Source organism: Sinohyriopsis cumingii, chromosome 17 (assembly GCF_028554795.1).
Source record: "Sinohyriopsis cumingii isolate HCF-2022 chromosome 17, ASM2855479v2, whole genome shotgun sequence".
NCBI lineage: Eukaryota > Metazoa > Mollusca > Bivalvia > Unionida > Unionidae > Sinohyriopsis > Sinohyriopsis cumingii.
In genome coordinates this window covers 35,827,498-35,843,326 of record NC_142977.1, presented here as the reverse complement: position 1 = coordinate 35,843,326, position 15,829 = coordinate 35,827,498, and the positions used below count along the sequence as shown (strand labels likewise).

General features: G+C 34.5%; 1 protein-coding gene across 1 annotated transcript in view; it reads right to left on the bottom strand.

Annotated features, from left to right (window-relative positions):
• LOC149778421 (arylsulfatase J-like) overlaps positions 1-15,829 on the bottom strand; it is a 44,825-nt gene that overhangs the window by 2,536 nt on the left and 26,460 nt on the right. Inside the window, exon 7 of the mRNA XM_089939245.1 lies at positions 6,233-6,381. Within this exon, the coding sequence (XP_089795371.1) occupies positions 6,233-6,381 (149 nt within the window). The remainder of the gene's footprint in view (positions 1-6,232; positions 6,382-15,829) is intronic.

Below are 15,829 nucleotides of genomic sequence, written 5' to 3'. Positions count from 1 at the left end.
CTCCTGTCCCCTAAGGTATGTGAGAAAGCTTCTAGATAGCCTGACTGGAGAAGACACCATCTTTTGGGAAGCAGCTTCAAATGGAAATTTTCCCTCCCCAAATCCAGTAGAAGTTGTGAAACCAGTCATATCACTATGATGTCTGCAAATCAGATATTTGTAATTTTTGTCTGCTACTCCACCACCCTTTTCTCACATCAATTAGTTGCAGTCTTCTTGGCCTGCCAAAATGAATTTCCGTATTTCGTTGACAATGCTAGTAGCTACATGTGATGCATACAGCGTTTTGTGTTACAAGTCAAAATACAATGCTACATGTGATGTATACAGTTTTGCAATGCAAGTCAAATACATTTTTCACACATTTACATCAATGGTCAAAATCATGCTAAAAAGAATACTTGTAAGTGGCATATGTGAAATTTCCTACATGCACATGATTATTTTGTCCTTTTAGACATTGTTTTGCCATGAAATTAATATATTTACAAAAGGAAACAAATTTATAATAATATACATGTTTCTCCATTATGCAACACGAGATCTCTGAACTTTTAAGTTCTTTTCGTTATGCAACACAAAATTAATGGCAAGTAGAAAATAATTGAACCAACTTCAATTTATTTCTCTCCATTATACAAGACAACATCAAGTAGAAAAATAATAAATAACTAAAGAATATTAAAATGGAAAAGAAAAGAAATGGTAGGAAATGGCTCAAGGTCTGCTGATAGCAAAGAATAGGAAATCAGTGTATTGTGACCATGGTAAATTTACTCGATCCATGTAATTGGTACTATAACACATTAAGTATATTATAGTATGCAACAAATCCACATTGTAACAAGCATGTCCAAAACGTGTAAGTGTAAACATTATTGGAAGTCAATCTCTCTCAAAATGAAAAAAGAGAATCGTAGACATGGAGCCATTAATACAAGTAAAAGATTATTATCTGTGTAACAAGTAAAAGGTTCGGTTTGAGATTAGTGAAAGGAATAAAAACTACCAAGTAAGACATAGACCCAGATGGATTTTATGGGTGAACCATGATAACTATCAATGTAAAATGTCTTACATTCACAGTCGCAAACTTTCATTATGCACTCCAGAGTGCTAAGCAATTCTTCATGGTACTTCTGATCATTCAGAAGTTTAACAAAATTTCAAAGCATAAATTAAATTGCGCTGTGCAAATATATTTATTTAAAAATAGGTACTTTTTTCTATAAGTAATATCATTCAACTCATAAATAGTCAAATGTTATTACAAAGTCAAAATAGATTTGCAGATGCCCCCATCATTCAGAATAAAATTCAACTGAGGATTCAAATTAATGCAAAATTAGATGAAATATAAACCCCTAGCATTTCTCAACAATCTAATTATATCTACCATAACATCAAAATTTACATATCCACTCCAAAATTTACATATCCACTCCAAATCCATTAAATAATCGTAAGTAAATAACTAATGCTAATAGCATATTCTAATGGAAACAACCAGACTGGGTACAACAAATAGCATATGCTAACTTAAATAAACTGTACAAATAGCATATTCTAATGGAAATAACCAATACTAACAGCATATTCTAATGGAAATCAGAACAAACATAGCATATTCTGACAGAAATAATCAGTACAAATAGCATATTCTGATGGAAATAACTAGCACCAATAGCATATTCTAATGGAAATAACCAGCACCAATAGCATATTCTAATGGAAATAACCAGTACTATTAGCATATTCTAATGGAAATGACCAGTAATAGCATATTCTAATGGAAATAACCAACACTATTAGCATATTCTAATGGAAATGACCAGTACTAATAGCATATTCTAATGGAAGTGACCAGTACTAATAGCATATTCTAATGGAAATAACCAGTACCAACAACATACTCTAATGGAAATGACCAGTAATAATAGCATATTCTAATGGAAATAACCAGTACCAAAAACATTCTAACAAATAACCAGTACAGATAACATATTCTAATCAAAATAACCAGTCCTAATAGCATATTCTAATGGAAATAACCAGTACAAATAGCATATTCTATTGGAAATAACATTGTGCTCACAGCCTATTATAATGGAAAAAATCAGTACAAATAGCATATTCTAATGGAAATAACCAGTACTAACAGCATATTCTAATGGAAATAACCAGTACTAACAGCATATTCTAATGGAAATAACCAGTACCAATAGCGTATTCTAATGGAAGTAACCAGTACCAATATCATATTCTAATGGAAATAACCAGTATAAATAGAATACTCTAATGGAAATAACCAGTACCAAAAGCATATTCTAATGCAAATAACCAGTACCAAAATAGCATATTCTAATGGAAATAATCAGTACAAATAGCATACTCTAATGGATGCTGTTTGTACTGGTTATCAGCCTATTGCTTGTCTGATGTCTTGGTTATTAGCCTATTGCTTGTCTGATGTCCTGGTTATTAGCCTACTGCTTGTATGATGTTTTGGTTATTAGCCTATCACTTGTCATGTCCTGGTTATTAGTCTATTGCTTGTATGATGTCCTGGTTATTAGCCTATCACTTGTCTGATGTTGTGGTTATTAGCCTATCACTTGTCTGATGTCATGGTTATTAGCCTATCACTTGTCTGATGCCCTGGTTAGTAGTTTATACATTTTCTGATGTCGTTGTTAGTAGCCTATCACTTGTCTGATGTCGTGGTTCTTAGCCTATCACTTGTCTGATGTCATGGTTATTAGCCTATCACTTGTCTGCTGCCCTGGTTATTAACCCATTGTTTGTCTGATGTTCTGGTCATTGGCCTATTGCTTGTATGATGTCTTGGTTATTAGCTTATTGCTTGTCTGATGTCCTGGTTATTAGTCTATTGCTTGTCTGATGTCCTAGTTATTAGACAATTGCATGTATGATGTCCTGGTTATTAGCCTATCACTTGTTTGATGTTGTGGTTATTAGCCTATCACTTGTCTGACATCATGGTTATTAGCCTATCACTTGTCCTGTCCTGGTTTTTAGCCCATTGTTTGTCTGATGTTCTGGTCATTGGCCTATTGCTTGTCTGATGTCTTGGTTATTAGCCTATTACTTGTCTGATGTCCTGGTTATTAGGCTGTTGCTTGTACGATGTTTTGGTTATTAGCCTACCACTTGTCACGTCCTGGTTATTAGTCTATTGCTTGTCTGATGTTCTGGCTATTAGACAATTGCTTGACGTATGATGTCCTGGTTATCAGCCTATCACTTAACTGCTGCCCTGGTTAGCAGCCTATCACTTGTCTGATGTCCTGGTTAGTAGTTTATACATTTTCTGATGTCATGGTTAGTAGTCTATCACTTGTTTGATGTCATGGTTTTTAGCCTATCACTTGTCTGATGTCCTGGTTATTAGCCTATCACTTGTCTGATGTTGTGGTTCTTAGCCTATCACTTGTCTGATGTCATGGTTATTAGACTATCACTTGTCTGCTGCCCTGGTTAGTAGCCCATTGTTTGTCTGATGTTCTGGTCATTGGCCTATTGCTTGTATGATGTCTTGGTTATTAGCCTATTACTTGTCTGATGTCCTGGTTATTAGTCTATTGCTTGTCTGATGTCCTGGTTATTAGCCTATCACTTGTCATGTCCTGGTTATCAGTCTATTGCTTGTCTGATGTCCTGGTTATTAGACAATTGCTTGTACAATGTTTTGGTCATTAGCCTATCACTTGTCATGTCCTGGTTATTAGCCTATCACTTGTCTGATATTGTGGTTATTAGGCTATCACTTGTCTGATATCATGGTTATTAGCCTATCACTTGTCCTGTCCTGGTTTTTAGCCCATTGTTTGTCTGATGTTCTGGTCATTGGCCTATTGCTTGTCTGATGCCTTGGTTATTAGCCTATTACTTGTCTGATGTCCTGGTTATTAGTCTATTGCTTGTCTGATGTTCTAGCTATTAGACAATTGCTTGACATATGATGTCCTGTTTATTAGCCTATCACTTGTCTGTTGCCCTAGTTAGCAGCCTATCACTTGTCTGATGCCCTGGTTAGTAGTTTATACATTTTCTGATGTCATGGTTAGTAGTCTATCACTTGTTTGATGTCATGGTTTTTAGCCTATCACTTGTCTGATGTCCTGGTTATTAGCCTATCACTTGTCTGATGTCATGGTTATTAACCTATCACTTGTCTGATGCCTTGGTTAGCAGCCTATCACTTCTCTGATGCCCTGGTTAGTAGTTTATACATTTTCTGATGTCATAGTTAGTAGTCTATCACTTGTTTGATGTCATGGTTTTTAGCCTATCACTTGTCTGATGTCCTGGTTTTTAGCCTATCACTTGTCTGATGTTGTGGTTCTTAGCCCATCACTTGTTTGATGTCATGGTTATTAGCCTATCACTTGTCTGCTGCCCTGGTTAGTAGCCCATTGTTTGTCTGATGTTCTGGTCATTGGCCTATTGCTTGTATGATGTCTTGGTTATTAGCCTATTGCTTGTCTGATGTCCTGGTTATTAGTCTATTGCTTGTACGATGTTTTGGTTATTAGCCTATCACTTGTCATGTCCTGGTTATTAGTCTATTGCTTGTCTGATGTCCTGGTTATTAGTCTATTGCTTGTATGATGTTTTGGTTATTAGCCTATCACTTGTCATGTCCTGGTTATTAGTCTATTGCTTGTCTGATGTTCTGGCTTTTTAACAATTGCTTGATGTATGATGTCCTGGTTATTAGCCTATCACTTGTCTGCTGCCCTGGTTAGCAGCCTATCACTTGTCTGATGCCCTGGTTAGTAGTTTATACATTTTCTGATGTCATGGTTAGTAGTCTATCACTTGTTTGATGTTGTGGTTTTTAGCCTATCACATGTCTGATGTCATGGGTATTAGCCTATCACTTGTCTGCTGCCCTGGTTAGTAGCCCATTGTTTGTCTGATGTTCTGGTCATTAGCCTATTGCTTGTATGATGTCTTGGTTATTAGCCTATTACTTCTCTGGTGCCCTGGTTAGTAGTTTATACATTTTCTGATGTCCTGGTTAGTAGTTTATACATTTTCTGATGTCATGGTTAGCAGCCTATCACTTGTCTGATGTTGTGGTTATTAGCCTATCACTTGTCATGTCCTTGTTATTAGTCTATTGCTTGTCTGATATTCTGATCATTAGCCTATTACTTGTATGATGTCTTGGTTATTAGCCTATCACTTCTCTGGTGCCCTGGTTAGTAGCCTATCACTTGTCATGTCCTGTTTATTAGCCTATTGCTTGTCTGATGTCTTGGTTATTAGCCTATCACTTGTCTGATGTCGTGGTTACTTGCCTATCACACTGGGAAAAACAACACAGAACTGTTCATGCATTCAACTGATCACTATTACCATTGGGTAGAAACAACACAGAATTGTACATGCATTCAACTGATCTCTTATTACCATTGGGTAGAAACAACACAGAATTGTATATGCATTCAACTGATCTCTTATTACCACTGGGTAGAAAGAACACAGAATTGTACGTATATTCAACTGATCTCTTATTACCATTGGGTAGAAACAACACAGAATTGTACATGCCTTCAACTGATCTCTTATTACCATTGGGTAGAAACAACACAGAATTGTACATGTATTCAAATGATATTTATTACCACTGGGTAGAAGCAACATGGAATTGTACATGCATTCAATTGATCTCCAATATTCTGTTACCATTAGGTAGAAACAACATGGAATTGTACATGTATTCAACTGATCTATATTACCATTAAGTAGAAACATCATGGAATTGTACATGAATTCAACTGATCTATATCACACACATATCATTGAAACAGTACATTACATTAATAGTATATGTGTAACTGGAATACCACTTGGCCATTCCATTTGACCAAATGGTAACATCTGGCTGTGCATATCCACTATATCCAACTATTTCTAGGAAAGACAAGTCTCTCATACAAGATGCTATAACACTTTTGGTAAGGAAGGCACCATCAGTTCTGACAAACATTTACATTTATTTGATGCAAATCACTGCATCAAACACTATCCAGGTACCTTTCAGGTTTATGGAAAGACCAAACAATATTTTGATCAGATAAATTTCAACTGAATTTTTCCCAAGCTAGTAAATTTGCTACATATTTTCAAACCTAGCACACAGGCACATATATGCAGCAGACATACCAGGGACGTAGTCAGCTGCTTTCTGATAAGACCTTACCTGGATTTCCAGTGATGATTTTCCAGTCTTCAACACGAAGAGCAGCCCTGACACTTGTGTCAAATGTCCCATTATATACAGGCTTTCCTGACCTCTCAAACAGTGGATCAATGTTGTGAAGTATTTCCTTCCTAGGACTTATCTTTGCACTAAAATAAAAGACAGGAAATTTCTGGAACAAATGAAGCTTTAATTTCTGATGCAAAATATTCTTTCATTTAGCAAAAACCACAATCAAAAATACAACACAAACAACTATAAGTTTGTGCAACTAGTTTTTCTGGCACAAAATTAAAAAAACAGATGGCATTAATATATGTAGACAATTTGTGTCGTTTATGTGACTGATAATTGTAATTCAAAATCATAATATATTCTGTTATATAAGTCAGAATCAGAAATATGCATGTATATAAATCTCAATTGAAAACTCAATTAGTTACATTACAACATAAACAGCTATACATATAATATACAGTTATACTGTATTAATTAATTTAAGAGAATTTTATACAATTTTATATAATGATTTAGAACTGAGGCCATTTGAATACAAATTATCTAATTATCAAATCCTGTAAGTTCACTATTCACCTCTTCATGTGTAATATTGACCAGCATGAATGTCAGTAATCCCACAACGAATTAATGGTATTACAAACCCATTTAATCTTACATGGCAGATCTGGCAAGCTATACAGATGTTCAATCTGTGATTCCATATTGTACACATGAAGTCTCCATATCACACACCATGCAAAGGCACTACTTTTACAACTTCAAAAATTCAATATTAGTCCATTTATAAAATATTGGGAATGATTTATTGCTATAAATCTTAAATTATTCAAAAATGTCATGTTTGTAATTTTAAGAAATGCAGTCATACTGGGGATCATGGGAGAGTACTGTAAGTAATGATGAACAGTTTATGTGCATTTCATGGCCACGAAATTAAGAGCTAGTTCATGTGGAAAACAATATTTTGGAAAGAATGTTTGACAGTGAGTTTTCAGATAAAGCTGGTATGCAAAGTGACATCAAACATGAGAGAGAGAAAGAGAGTACTCTGCTCCTGAAATCTTGTATTTACATTTTTTTAAATAAAAGTAAAAAGGATCATGTCAGGATTCAAGGTATGGTTAGAAATGCCCTACATTTGTATCAAATTGTTACTGGAAAACTAGAGGAGAACTGAGGCTCAACGAAATTTATATTATGGAAATGGTGATTATTTATTCTTTTAAAACTTTGTTGGAGTGTTTTCTGCAACATATTATACACTGCTTTGTTACAAGTTATCATACAGATTACATCTGTCAATATAACATAAAGAAAGCAAATAAATTCATCTTGGAACTATTCAAATAGTTTCTTCCTTAATATTGTACATGCATATCACTTTTATCAGCATATAGAATGAGAACAATGACATCTGGTGCATGTATATCATGAAATGCCATTCCTCATAGTAGACCTATTTTAGCTGGTACTTTCTGTATTATTTGTACAATGAGAACAGTGACATCATCTAAATGATGAAAATCAATTCATCCTATTCTCTGGAAAGCTAATGCTGATAATCTTGCAAATTTATTGGTCTATATGAGCAAGAATTGGCTTAATTTTGTGGAAGGGATTATATAATAGATTGAGACCCCAATATGTATAAACTGTAAGGCCTATATTAGGTAATAAAGAATTACATGGTATTACAAAGGAATGATATTTCTTTCTTTCATACAATGTGATGTTTTATAAGTGTCGTCTGGAGTAACAGGGTTCAAACTCACAGTGTAACCTGAATCACTTTGTGGACTAACAAGTCACCTTTAAAAATGCATATAATTGATTTCCACTTCATCAACTGATTTGGCGATGCTCAGTGAAATATGGATTTGAGTTCAACCCATGTTACTCCCTACCAATTTTTCACTGACCTCAGATCCTTATGTACCTCATCTAAGTTTGAACATCCCCTAGGACCATAGTATTATGGTAAGCACATATATAGCTGGAGCCTATAAAGAACACAAGAGACCCTCTCATCCCCCTTGTAATCAGCAAAGGTTCTAGATTATGTACACTTGAACAGGTGAGTAAGAAGCTTACATGCAAATAAACATTATGCTTATTTATTTTTGCAAAGTTCTTTTGAAAATGCTGGCTAAAAATCTTCAATTTATCGCATCATTGGTTAATAAGAACCTGATAATGGTAAAATTTTCAATTTTTCTAATAAAATATTATTCAATAAATGTGCACCACTACAATCTTAATTTCAAACTATATGTAGAATATTCTAATGCAGATCATGTACAAATATTTCTTCAAGCTGACCACTATTGATGTTTTTAATCATGTACACACTATTAATGTTTTAATCATTTACACAAACTGTTAATGTTTTAATCATTTACACATACTGTTAATATTTTAATCATTTACACAAACTGTTAATGTTTTTAATCATTTACACACACTATTATTGTTTTAATCATTTACACACACTGTTAATGTTTTTAATCATTTATACACACAATGTTTTAATCATTTACACACACTGTTAATGTTTTTAATCATTTACACACACTATTATTGTTTTAATCATTTATACACACTATTAATGTTTTAATCAATTACACAAAATGTTAATGTTTAAATCATTTACACACACTGTTAATGTTTTTAATCATTTACACACACTATTAATGTTTTAATCATTTACACACACTATTAATGTTTTAATCATTTACACAAAATGTTAATGTTTTAATCATTTATGCACACTGTTAATGTTTTTAATCATTTATACACACTATTAATGTTTTAATCATTTATACACACTATTAATGTTTTAATCATTTACACACACTATTATTGTTTTAATCATTTACACACACTATTATTGTTTTAATAATTTATACACACTATTAACGTTTTAATCATTTACACAAACTCTTAATGTTTTAATCATTTACACAAACTGTTAATGTTTTTTTACACAAACTGTTAATGTTTTAATCATTTACACACACAATTAATGTTTTTAATCATTTACACACACTATTAATGTTTTAATCATTTCCACACATTATTAATGTTTTAATCATTTACACAAAATGTTAATGTTTTAATCATTTACACACACTGTTAATGTTTTTAATCATTTACACACACTATTAATGTTTTAATCATTTATACACACTATTAATGTTTTAATCATTTACACACACTATTAATGTTTTAATCATTTACACAAACTGTTAATGTTTTAATCATTTACACACACTATTAATGTTTTAATCATTTACACAAACTGTTAATGTTTTAATCATTTACACACACTATTAATGTTTTAATCATTTATACACACTATTAATGTTTTAATCATTTACACACACTGTTAATGTATTAATCATTTATAAACACTACTAATGTTTTTAATCAATTACACACACTATTAATGTTTTAATCATTTTGACACACTATTAATGTTTTAATCATTTACACACACTATTAATGTTTTTAATCATTTACACACACTATTAATGTTTTAATCATTTATACACACTATTAATGTTTTAATCATTTACACACACTATTAATGTTTTAATCATTTACACAAAATGTTAATGTTTTAATCATTTACACACTCTGTTAATGTTTTTAATCATTTACACACACAATTAATGTTTTAATCATTTATACACACTATTAATGTTTCAATCATTTACACACACTATTAATGTTTTAATCATTTACACACATCATTAATGGTTTAATCATTTACACACACTATTAATGTTTTAATCATTCACACAAACTGTTAATGTTTTAGTCATTTACACACACTATTAATGTTTTAATCATTTATACACACTATTAATGTTTTAATCATTTACACAAACTGTTAATGTTTTAATCATTTACACACACTGTTAATGTTTTTAATCATTTACACACACTGTTAATGTTTTTAATCATTTATACACACTATTAATGTTTTAATCATTTACACACACTATTAATGTTTTAATCATTTACACAAACTGTTAATGTTTTAATCATTTACACACACTATTAATGTTTTAATCATTTACACAAACTGTTAATGTTTTAATCATTTACACACACTATTAATGTTTTAATCATTTACACACACTATTAATGTTTTTAATCATTTACACAAACTGTTAATGTTTTAATCATTTATACACACTATTAATGTTTTAATCATTTACACAAACTGTTAATGTTTTAACCATTTACAAACACTATTACCGTTTTAATCATTTACACAAACTGTTAATGTTTTAATCATTTACACACACTATTATTGTTTTAATCATTTACACAAACTGTTAATGTTATAATCATTTACACACACTATTATTGTTTTAATCATTTACACACACTATTGTTGTTTTAATCATGTACACACATCATTAATGTTTTAATCATTTAGACACACTATTAATGTTTAATCATTTACACACACTGTTAATGTTTTAATCATTTATACACACTGTTAATGTTTTTAATTATTTACACACACTATTATTGTCTTAATCATTTATACACACTATTAATGTTTTAATCATTTACACACACTATTAATGTTTTAATCATTTACACACACTATTAATGTTTTAATCATTTACACACACTATTAATCTTTTTAATCATTTACACACACTATTAATGTTTTAAGCATTTACACACACTATTAATTGGCAGCTTCATGCACATACAGTTTCTCCTCTGAAAGTCTTGTTTTCACTGAATGTTAAAAGTACATCAATATCACTTGTTTCTTTTCTTTTTGCAGGTGTCAGTTTGCATAGTAAGAGATTAGGATTAATCGGTTAGTCATGCTGAAAGAAACAATAGCTTCAATCTCATCCAGATACTCATTCTGATCTAAGTGCACAAGAGAGTGACTTTGATGGACAGACTTAGCTTCTGCAGGAGTTGTTTTATGGTACGTGCTTATCAAAAGTCAAGCCGGTGATATGCTTTTTACCTTTAACTGGATTTTCCACTATAAATATTTGTTCTATACCTTATCTTTTTATTTACTATGATTTTGGAAAGTCCAGAAAACATTAAAGTCAGTTGTAAGTAAATTGGTGTCTGAGAAGAAATTTCTCTGTTAAACTGTATTGAGTAATTTGTATATGTATGGTCAATTTCATTGGCTATGTATCAATGAATTTATTTGATATGTCACTCTTTGTAAGTTTTAGGGTCCTACACATCAGTATATCAGTATTCCAGCATTGTCTAATGTTACTTGATTAAACTTTGACTTTTCCAGACTAGCTAGACTTGTGCTGCGATTACCCCACCCCCACAATATGCACTGACACAACACTGATGTTGCTATTAGCATCTCCGGAATGATAATGAAAAGTTAGGAACCACTTTTATATCAGTCTAAGAGTACTTCTAAAGCACATGATTTATTTAAATGTGTGATTTCTTTAAGTTTGCTAGAAGAGTTTAGAGAAACTTTTCACTTCTGTCACTGACACCTAACATAGCATTTCTGTTATTCCCTCCTAAAATTTATAACTTCCAGATCTCTTCTTGACATTCATGAAACACTGTAAAGGAATTTTGATTTTGTACTAATGCTATGGTGGTAAACAAAGACCAAGAGCATTGTAGGTTGCAAACAATTTGAAATCTTTCAAGAAATGCAGTCAGTCATAATTCACAATGTAAATAATGCAGTGCTTTTTGCCGCAAAAGGTAACTTTTTTAAAAGCATAATACCATTTTTAGTTTCTTGCACAAAAGGTTTTCCTTTATACCATTGTACTAGATAATGTCTAAATATGTGATATGTACACAACTTTTGACATAAACCATTTTGAGCCGAATCCTTAAGGTGGCAGGGTCCAGTTTCGTATATTGGCCCCTGGCAAATTTCTTAACTTCAGGCTATGGTGTGACTTTTTCAGCTATTATTGTTTACTGTTTATAGATATGGATATATTTGTGAACTAGGTGTTTTGGGCTTGTGTTGTTCTTGAAATTGATGTCAGGCATGTACACCTTCCATAGCTGCTCTGCAGTATGATGATAGTGAAATACCAATAGTTGGCTAGGAAGAAGAGCTAGCCTCCCATAGCAGTAGACACATGGGTTCAAGGCAAGCCGAGTATCTCAAAAACGGCTAGGATGACAACTATTCTGAATTGCATCAAACTATTTAGTAGACAATGTTTTTCAAAATTTTCGTCCAGGGAAAGGGCTTGCATTTGCACTGTGAGCACTACATGCTGTCAAAAATGGCATTTGGATGTGAAAAATGCAGGTATAAAATAGGGGTTGGGGTGCATAAACCTCTTCTGCTATGAACTGCCATTGACTTCTCTGGTCAAGTGAATACTATTCTTATGCTTTGTTTTAATATAGGTATCTAAAAATATGGACCTTTTTGACCTCACTTGTGTATTTGATTTTTTATGATTTTTTATACTAGGTTGCTGATTGCGGCATTAAATTTGTACATAAAAACTGGACCCTGCCCCCTTAAGCTATTTGGCGGTCAGGCGGAGTAATCTCCCCTTACTTATAAGACTTGGCGGCACAGTGTAAGAATATCCGAGTTATTACTGGAATGGAGTGCACAATCCCTATAGATGTTAATTGTGGAAAGGCTGGGAGGGTGTATGTGTATTTTGACTGGTTAAATATTTTCAAAGAAACATATTTTACTTGGAAAAATTGGTTTCTTCTAATAATAATTTACCCAATCATAATACCTTAGGAGAATATATAAGAGGTGGAGGGATGTACATCCCCTTACCCCGGAGATACCATCTACAGTCCCCTTAAGTACTGAGACAGCTTCTAGGTAACTCGACTGGAGGAGACTCCATCTGTCAGGGCACAGCTTCAAAAGTGAAAACAATTACCCCCCCTGCAGATTTAGCAGGAGTCATGAAGCCACATCTTTGGAAGCTGTTGATTGACATGGGAGACCTGTTGAGCTGCGGATATAGGTCCTACAGGTAAGTTATGTTCATTTGTGCACCACTGGGTGAAACTCCCACTAACTTCATATGCTTTCAAGGTGGAGGGCATTCACACCAGAGCAATTCTCTACATGACTGGTTGCAAAAATGTTTAATTCTGAGGGCCTGTTTGAGATGATCCATACATGCAGGTTCAGGGCTCCAGACAAGGATGAACAACTGCCGTCATGGTTATATGAGTGGATGAAGGAAAACCCTACGTCCTCAGGACCTCCGATGCAAGATTGATGAGGTAGCTAATCTATAACTCCTCCCAATGGTGTGGTGCAATGGGGATGAGGCTACAGGCTTATTCCCTTGCTTTCTGTATAACTTTGGAATCAGAGGTGTTGGTGTATGAGTTCAGGTTGGTCCATTCCAACAATAGGGCATCCACTGCCCAAGCAGTTGGGTCTGGGACAAGGGAGACAATAGATGGGGTTTTAGCATTCCCAATTGTCACAGACAGTCCCACCAACGGTTGGTCCCATTGGGTACAGATCTGAATGAGAACCAAGGGATGGAGAGACCATTCATTCTGTACTAGTCGAATGTTCCATGACAAAGGGTTAATAAGTACATAGAGGAGTCCCAGGATATGGTGAACCTGTATGGCTGTTGATGACATTACCACTTCAAACAGTCCCACACCATGACACAAGGCCTGGGGACTAGGGTCCTCCTTGTTGAAGATATATCACCATTGTAGGATTGAGTTCCTCCTTGTTGTTTGCGATAAGTCCCACACCATGATGCAAAATCTTGGGGTTACGAGGTCCTCCTTGTTGCTGAAGATCAATCACCATTTTAGGATTGAGATATTCCTTGTTGTTTGAGATAAGTCCCACACCATGATGTAGAGGTCTGGGGACCGAGGTCCTCCTTGCTGTTGAAGATAAATCACCATTGTAGGATTTGAGACAATCCTTATTGTTGAGATAAGTCACCACTGTAGAGTTGTCAGACAGAATAAGAACTCCCTTGCCATCTAAATATTCTTGCCCCCAATGAAAGGCTTTCACAATGGCCATCCTCTCCAAAATTATTGAGATGAAGATGTCATTCCTGGGGAAAGCATGCATCGCTGGTGTCCTAAATGACGGCAGTGGGCGGGCTCCCCAGCCTTTCATACTAGCATCAGTACAGTCTGTAATCTCAAGTGGGTGGATGAGTAGCTGCATACTGACCATGAGCCAAGTTCGGTTGCTCCCAATTCCACCAATGGTGTCTCAATTGGGTGCAGATTTGGAGAGGATGGTCCAGTGGGCAAACATGAGGACTCCAGTGGTGCAGAAAACTGTGCCATTACTTGATTTGTCAGATGAGGGAAGATTCCGGGGCCAATGTTGAGTTTCAATTGGTGTGACCTGAATTGATAGACAATGTTGTAGGTAGATTGCAGGAACATTCTGGGAACTCTATGAGTAAAGACATGAAGGTATGTGCTGTCTTAACCCACAGTGATGGTAAAGTTTTCCTCATGGATATCGTTTAAAGTGTATGTGGTATTTTCAGTGGGAACCAAGGGAAGTGGATAAATGGACTGAATGTGCTAAAGCCAATGACTAGACATAGACATTTGCTTTTGAGACCAAGAAAAAGATGTGGACTGAATGATAGAACCCTCCAGGTGCTATATTCACATGATATGAAATTGTTGGAGCTTCGATTGGACAGCTTTCAGAGGTTCATGTCCAATGAGTGGCTTTTGGGTCCATTTGTTGATTCCCCCGTACTATCCCTGCATCAAAGCTGTGGTTGCCAAAGTGAGGGAAATGTGTCTCCTTGATGGCCTATTAGTGTATTTCATCCATCAGGTCATTAAACAAAAGGTCGAGGATAAAGGCTGTGCTCTTAGCTTGAGACTGAATCCATGCATGCCCTGAGGTATATTTGAGTGGGAGAAGATAAGCTAAGCCCGAGAGAACAAAAATCCAACAACAAAGCCATGGTATCAATACTGCTCACAACTGGGCAGCATCAACAAAGGCCATCTTATCCATATGTATGGAGTGTGGCTATGTCACTGTCAGTGTTGGGGTTTTGAATGAAAAGCTGGTGGGAGTGCAAATGTTAGAACCAATGAACTGATGCTGAAGGCAGGCCAGAAAGTATGTAACTCTTCCAGACTCTGAACGTAACTAACATCAGAACCTTCCTTTCGCTTAAGATCAACACATGCTGAAGCAATGGTGCATATTGTTGATGGATTTGGAAAACAAAGCTGGGATGCAGGGACATCCTTAACTGAGGTTCAGAAGATAGAATCTTCCAGTGATCTTGTAGAATAGATGACGGTACTGGTAGAACGAGCAACATCATCTTGGTTGTGTGGTGTGAGGATACAGTCCTCTGTGAGGATACAGTACTCTGTAATGCATGAGACTTACCCGGTGAAGAGGGATGAGGTCTGTCACTCATTAAACTCATAGAACACCCTGAATTAGAAACCATGACTTAAGACAGTAGCTGAGTAAATAGGCTCTTTTCCGAGTGTACAGAAACTGTGAAGTATGAGGATCTACTTGTGGCATCATGCCGAAATGAGTATCACAGGGTGGTATAAGTT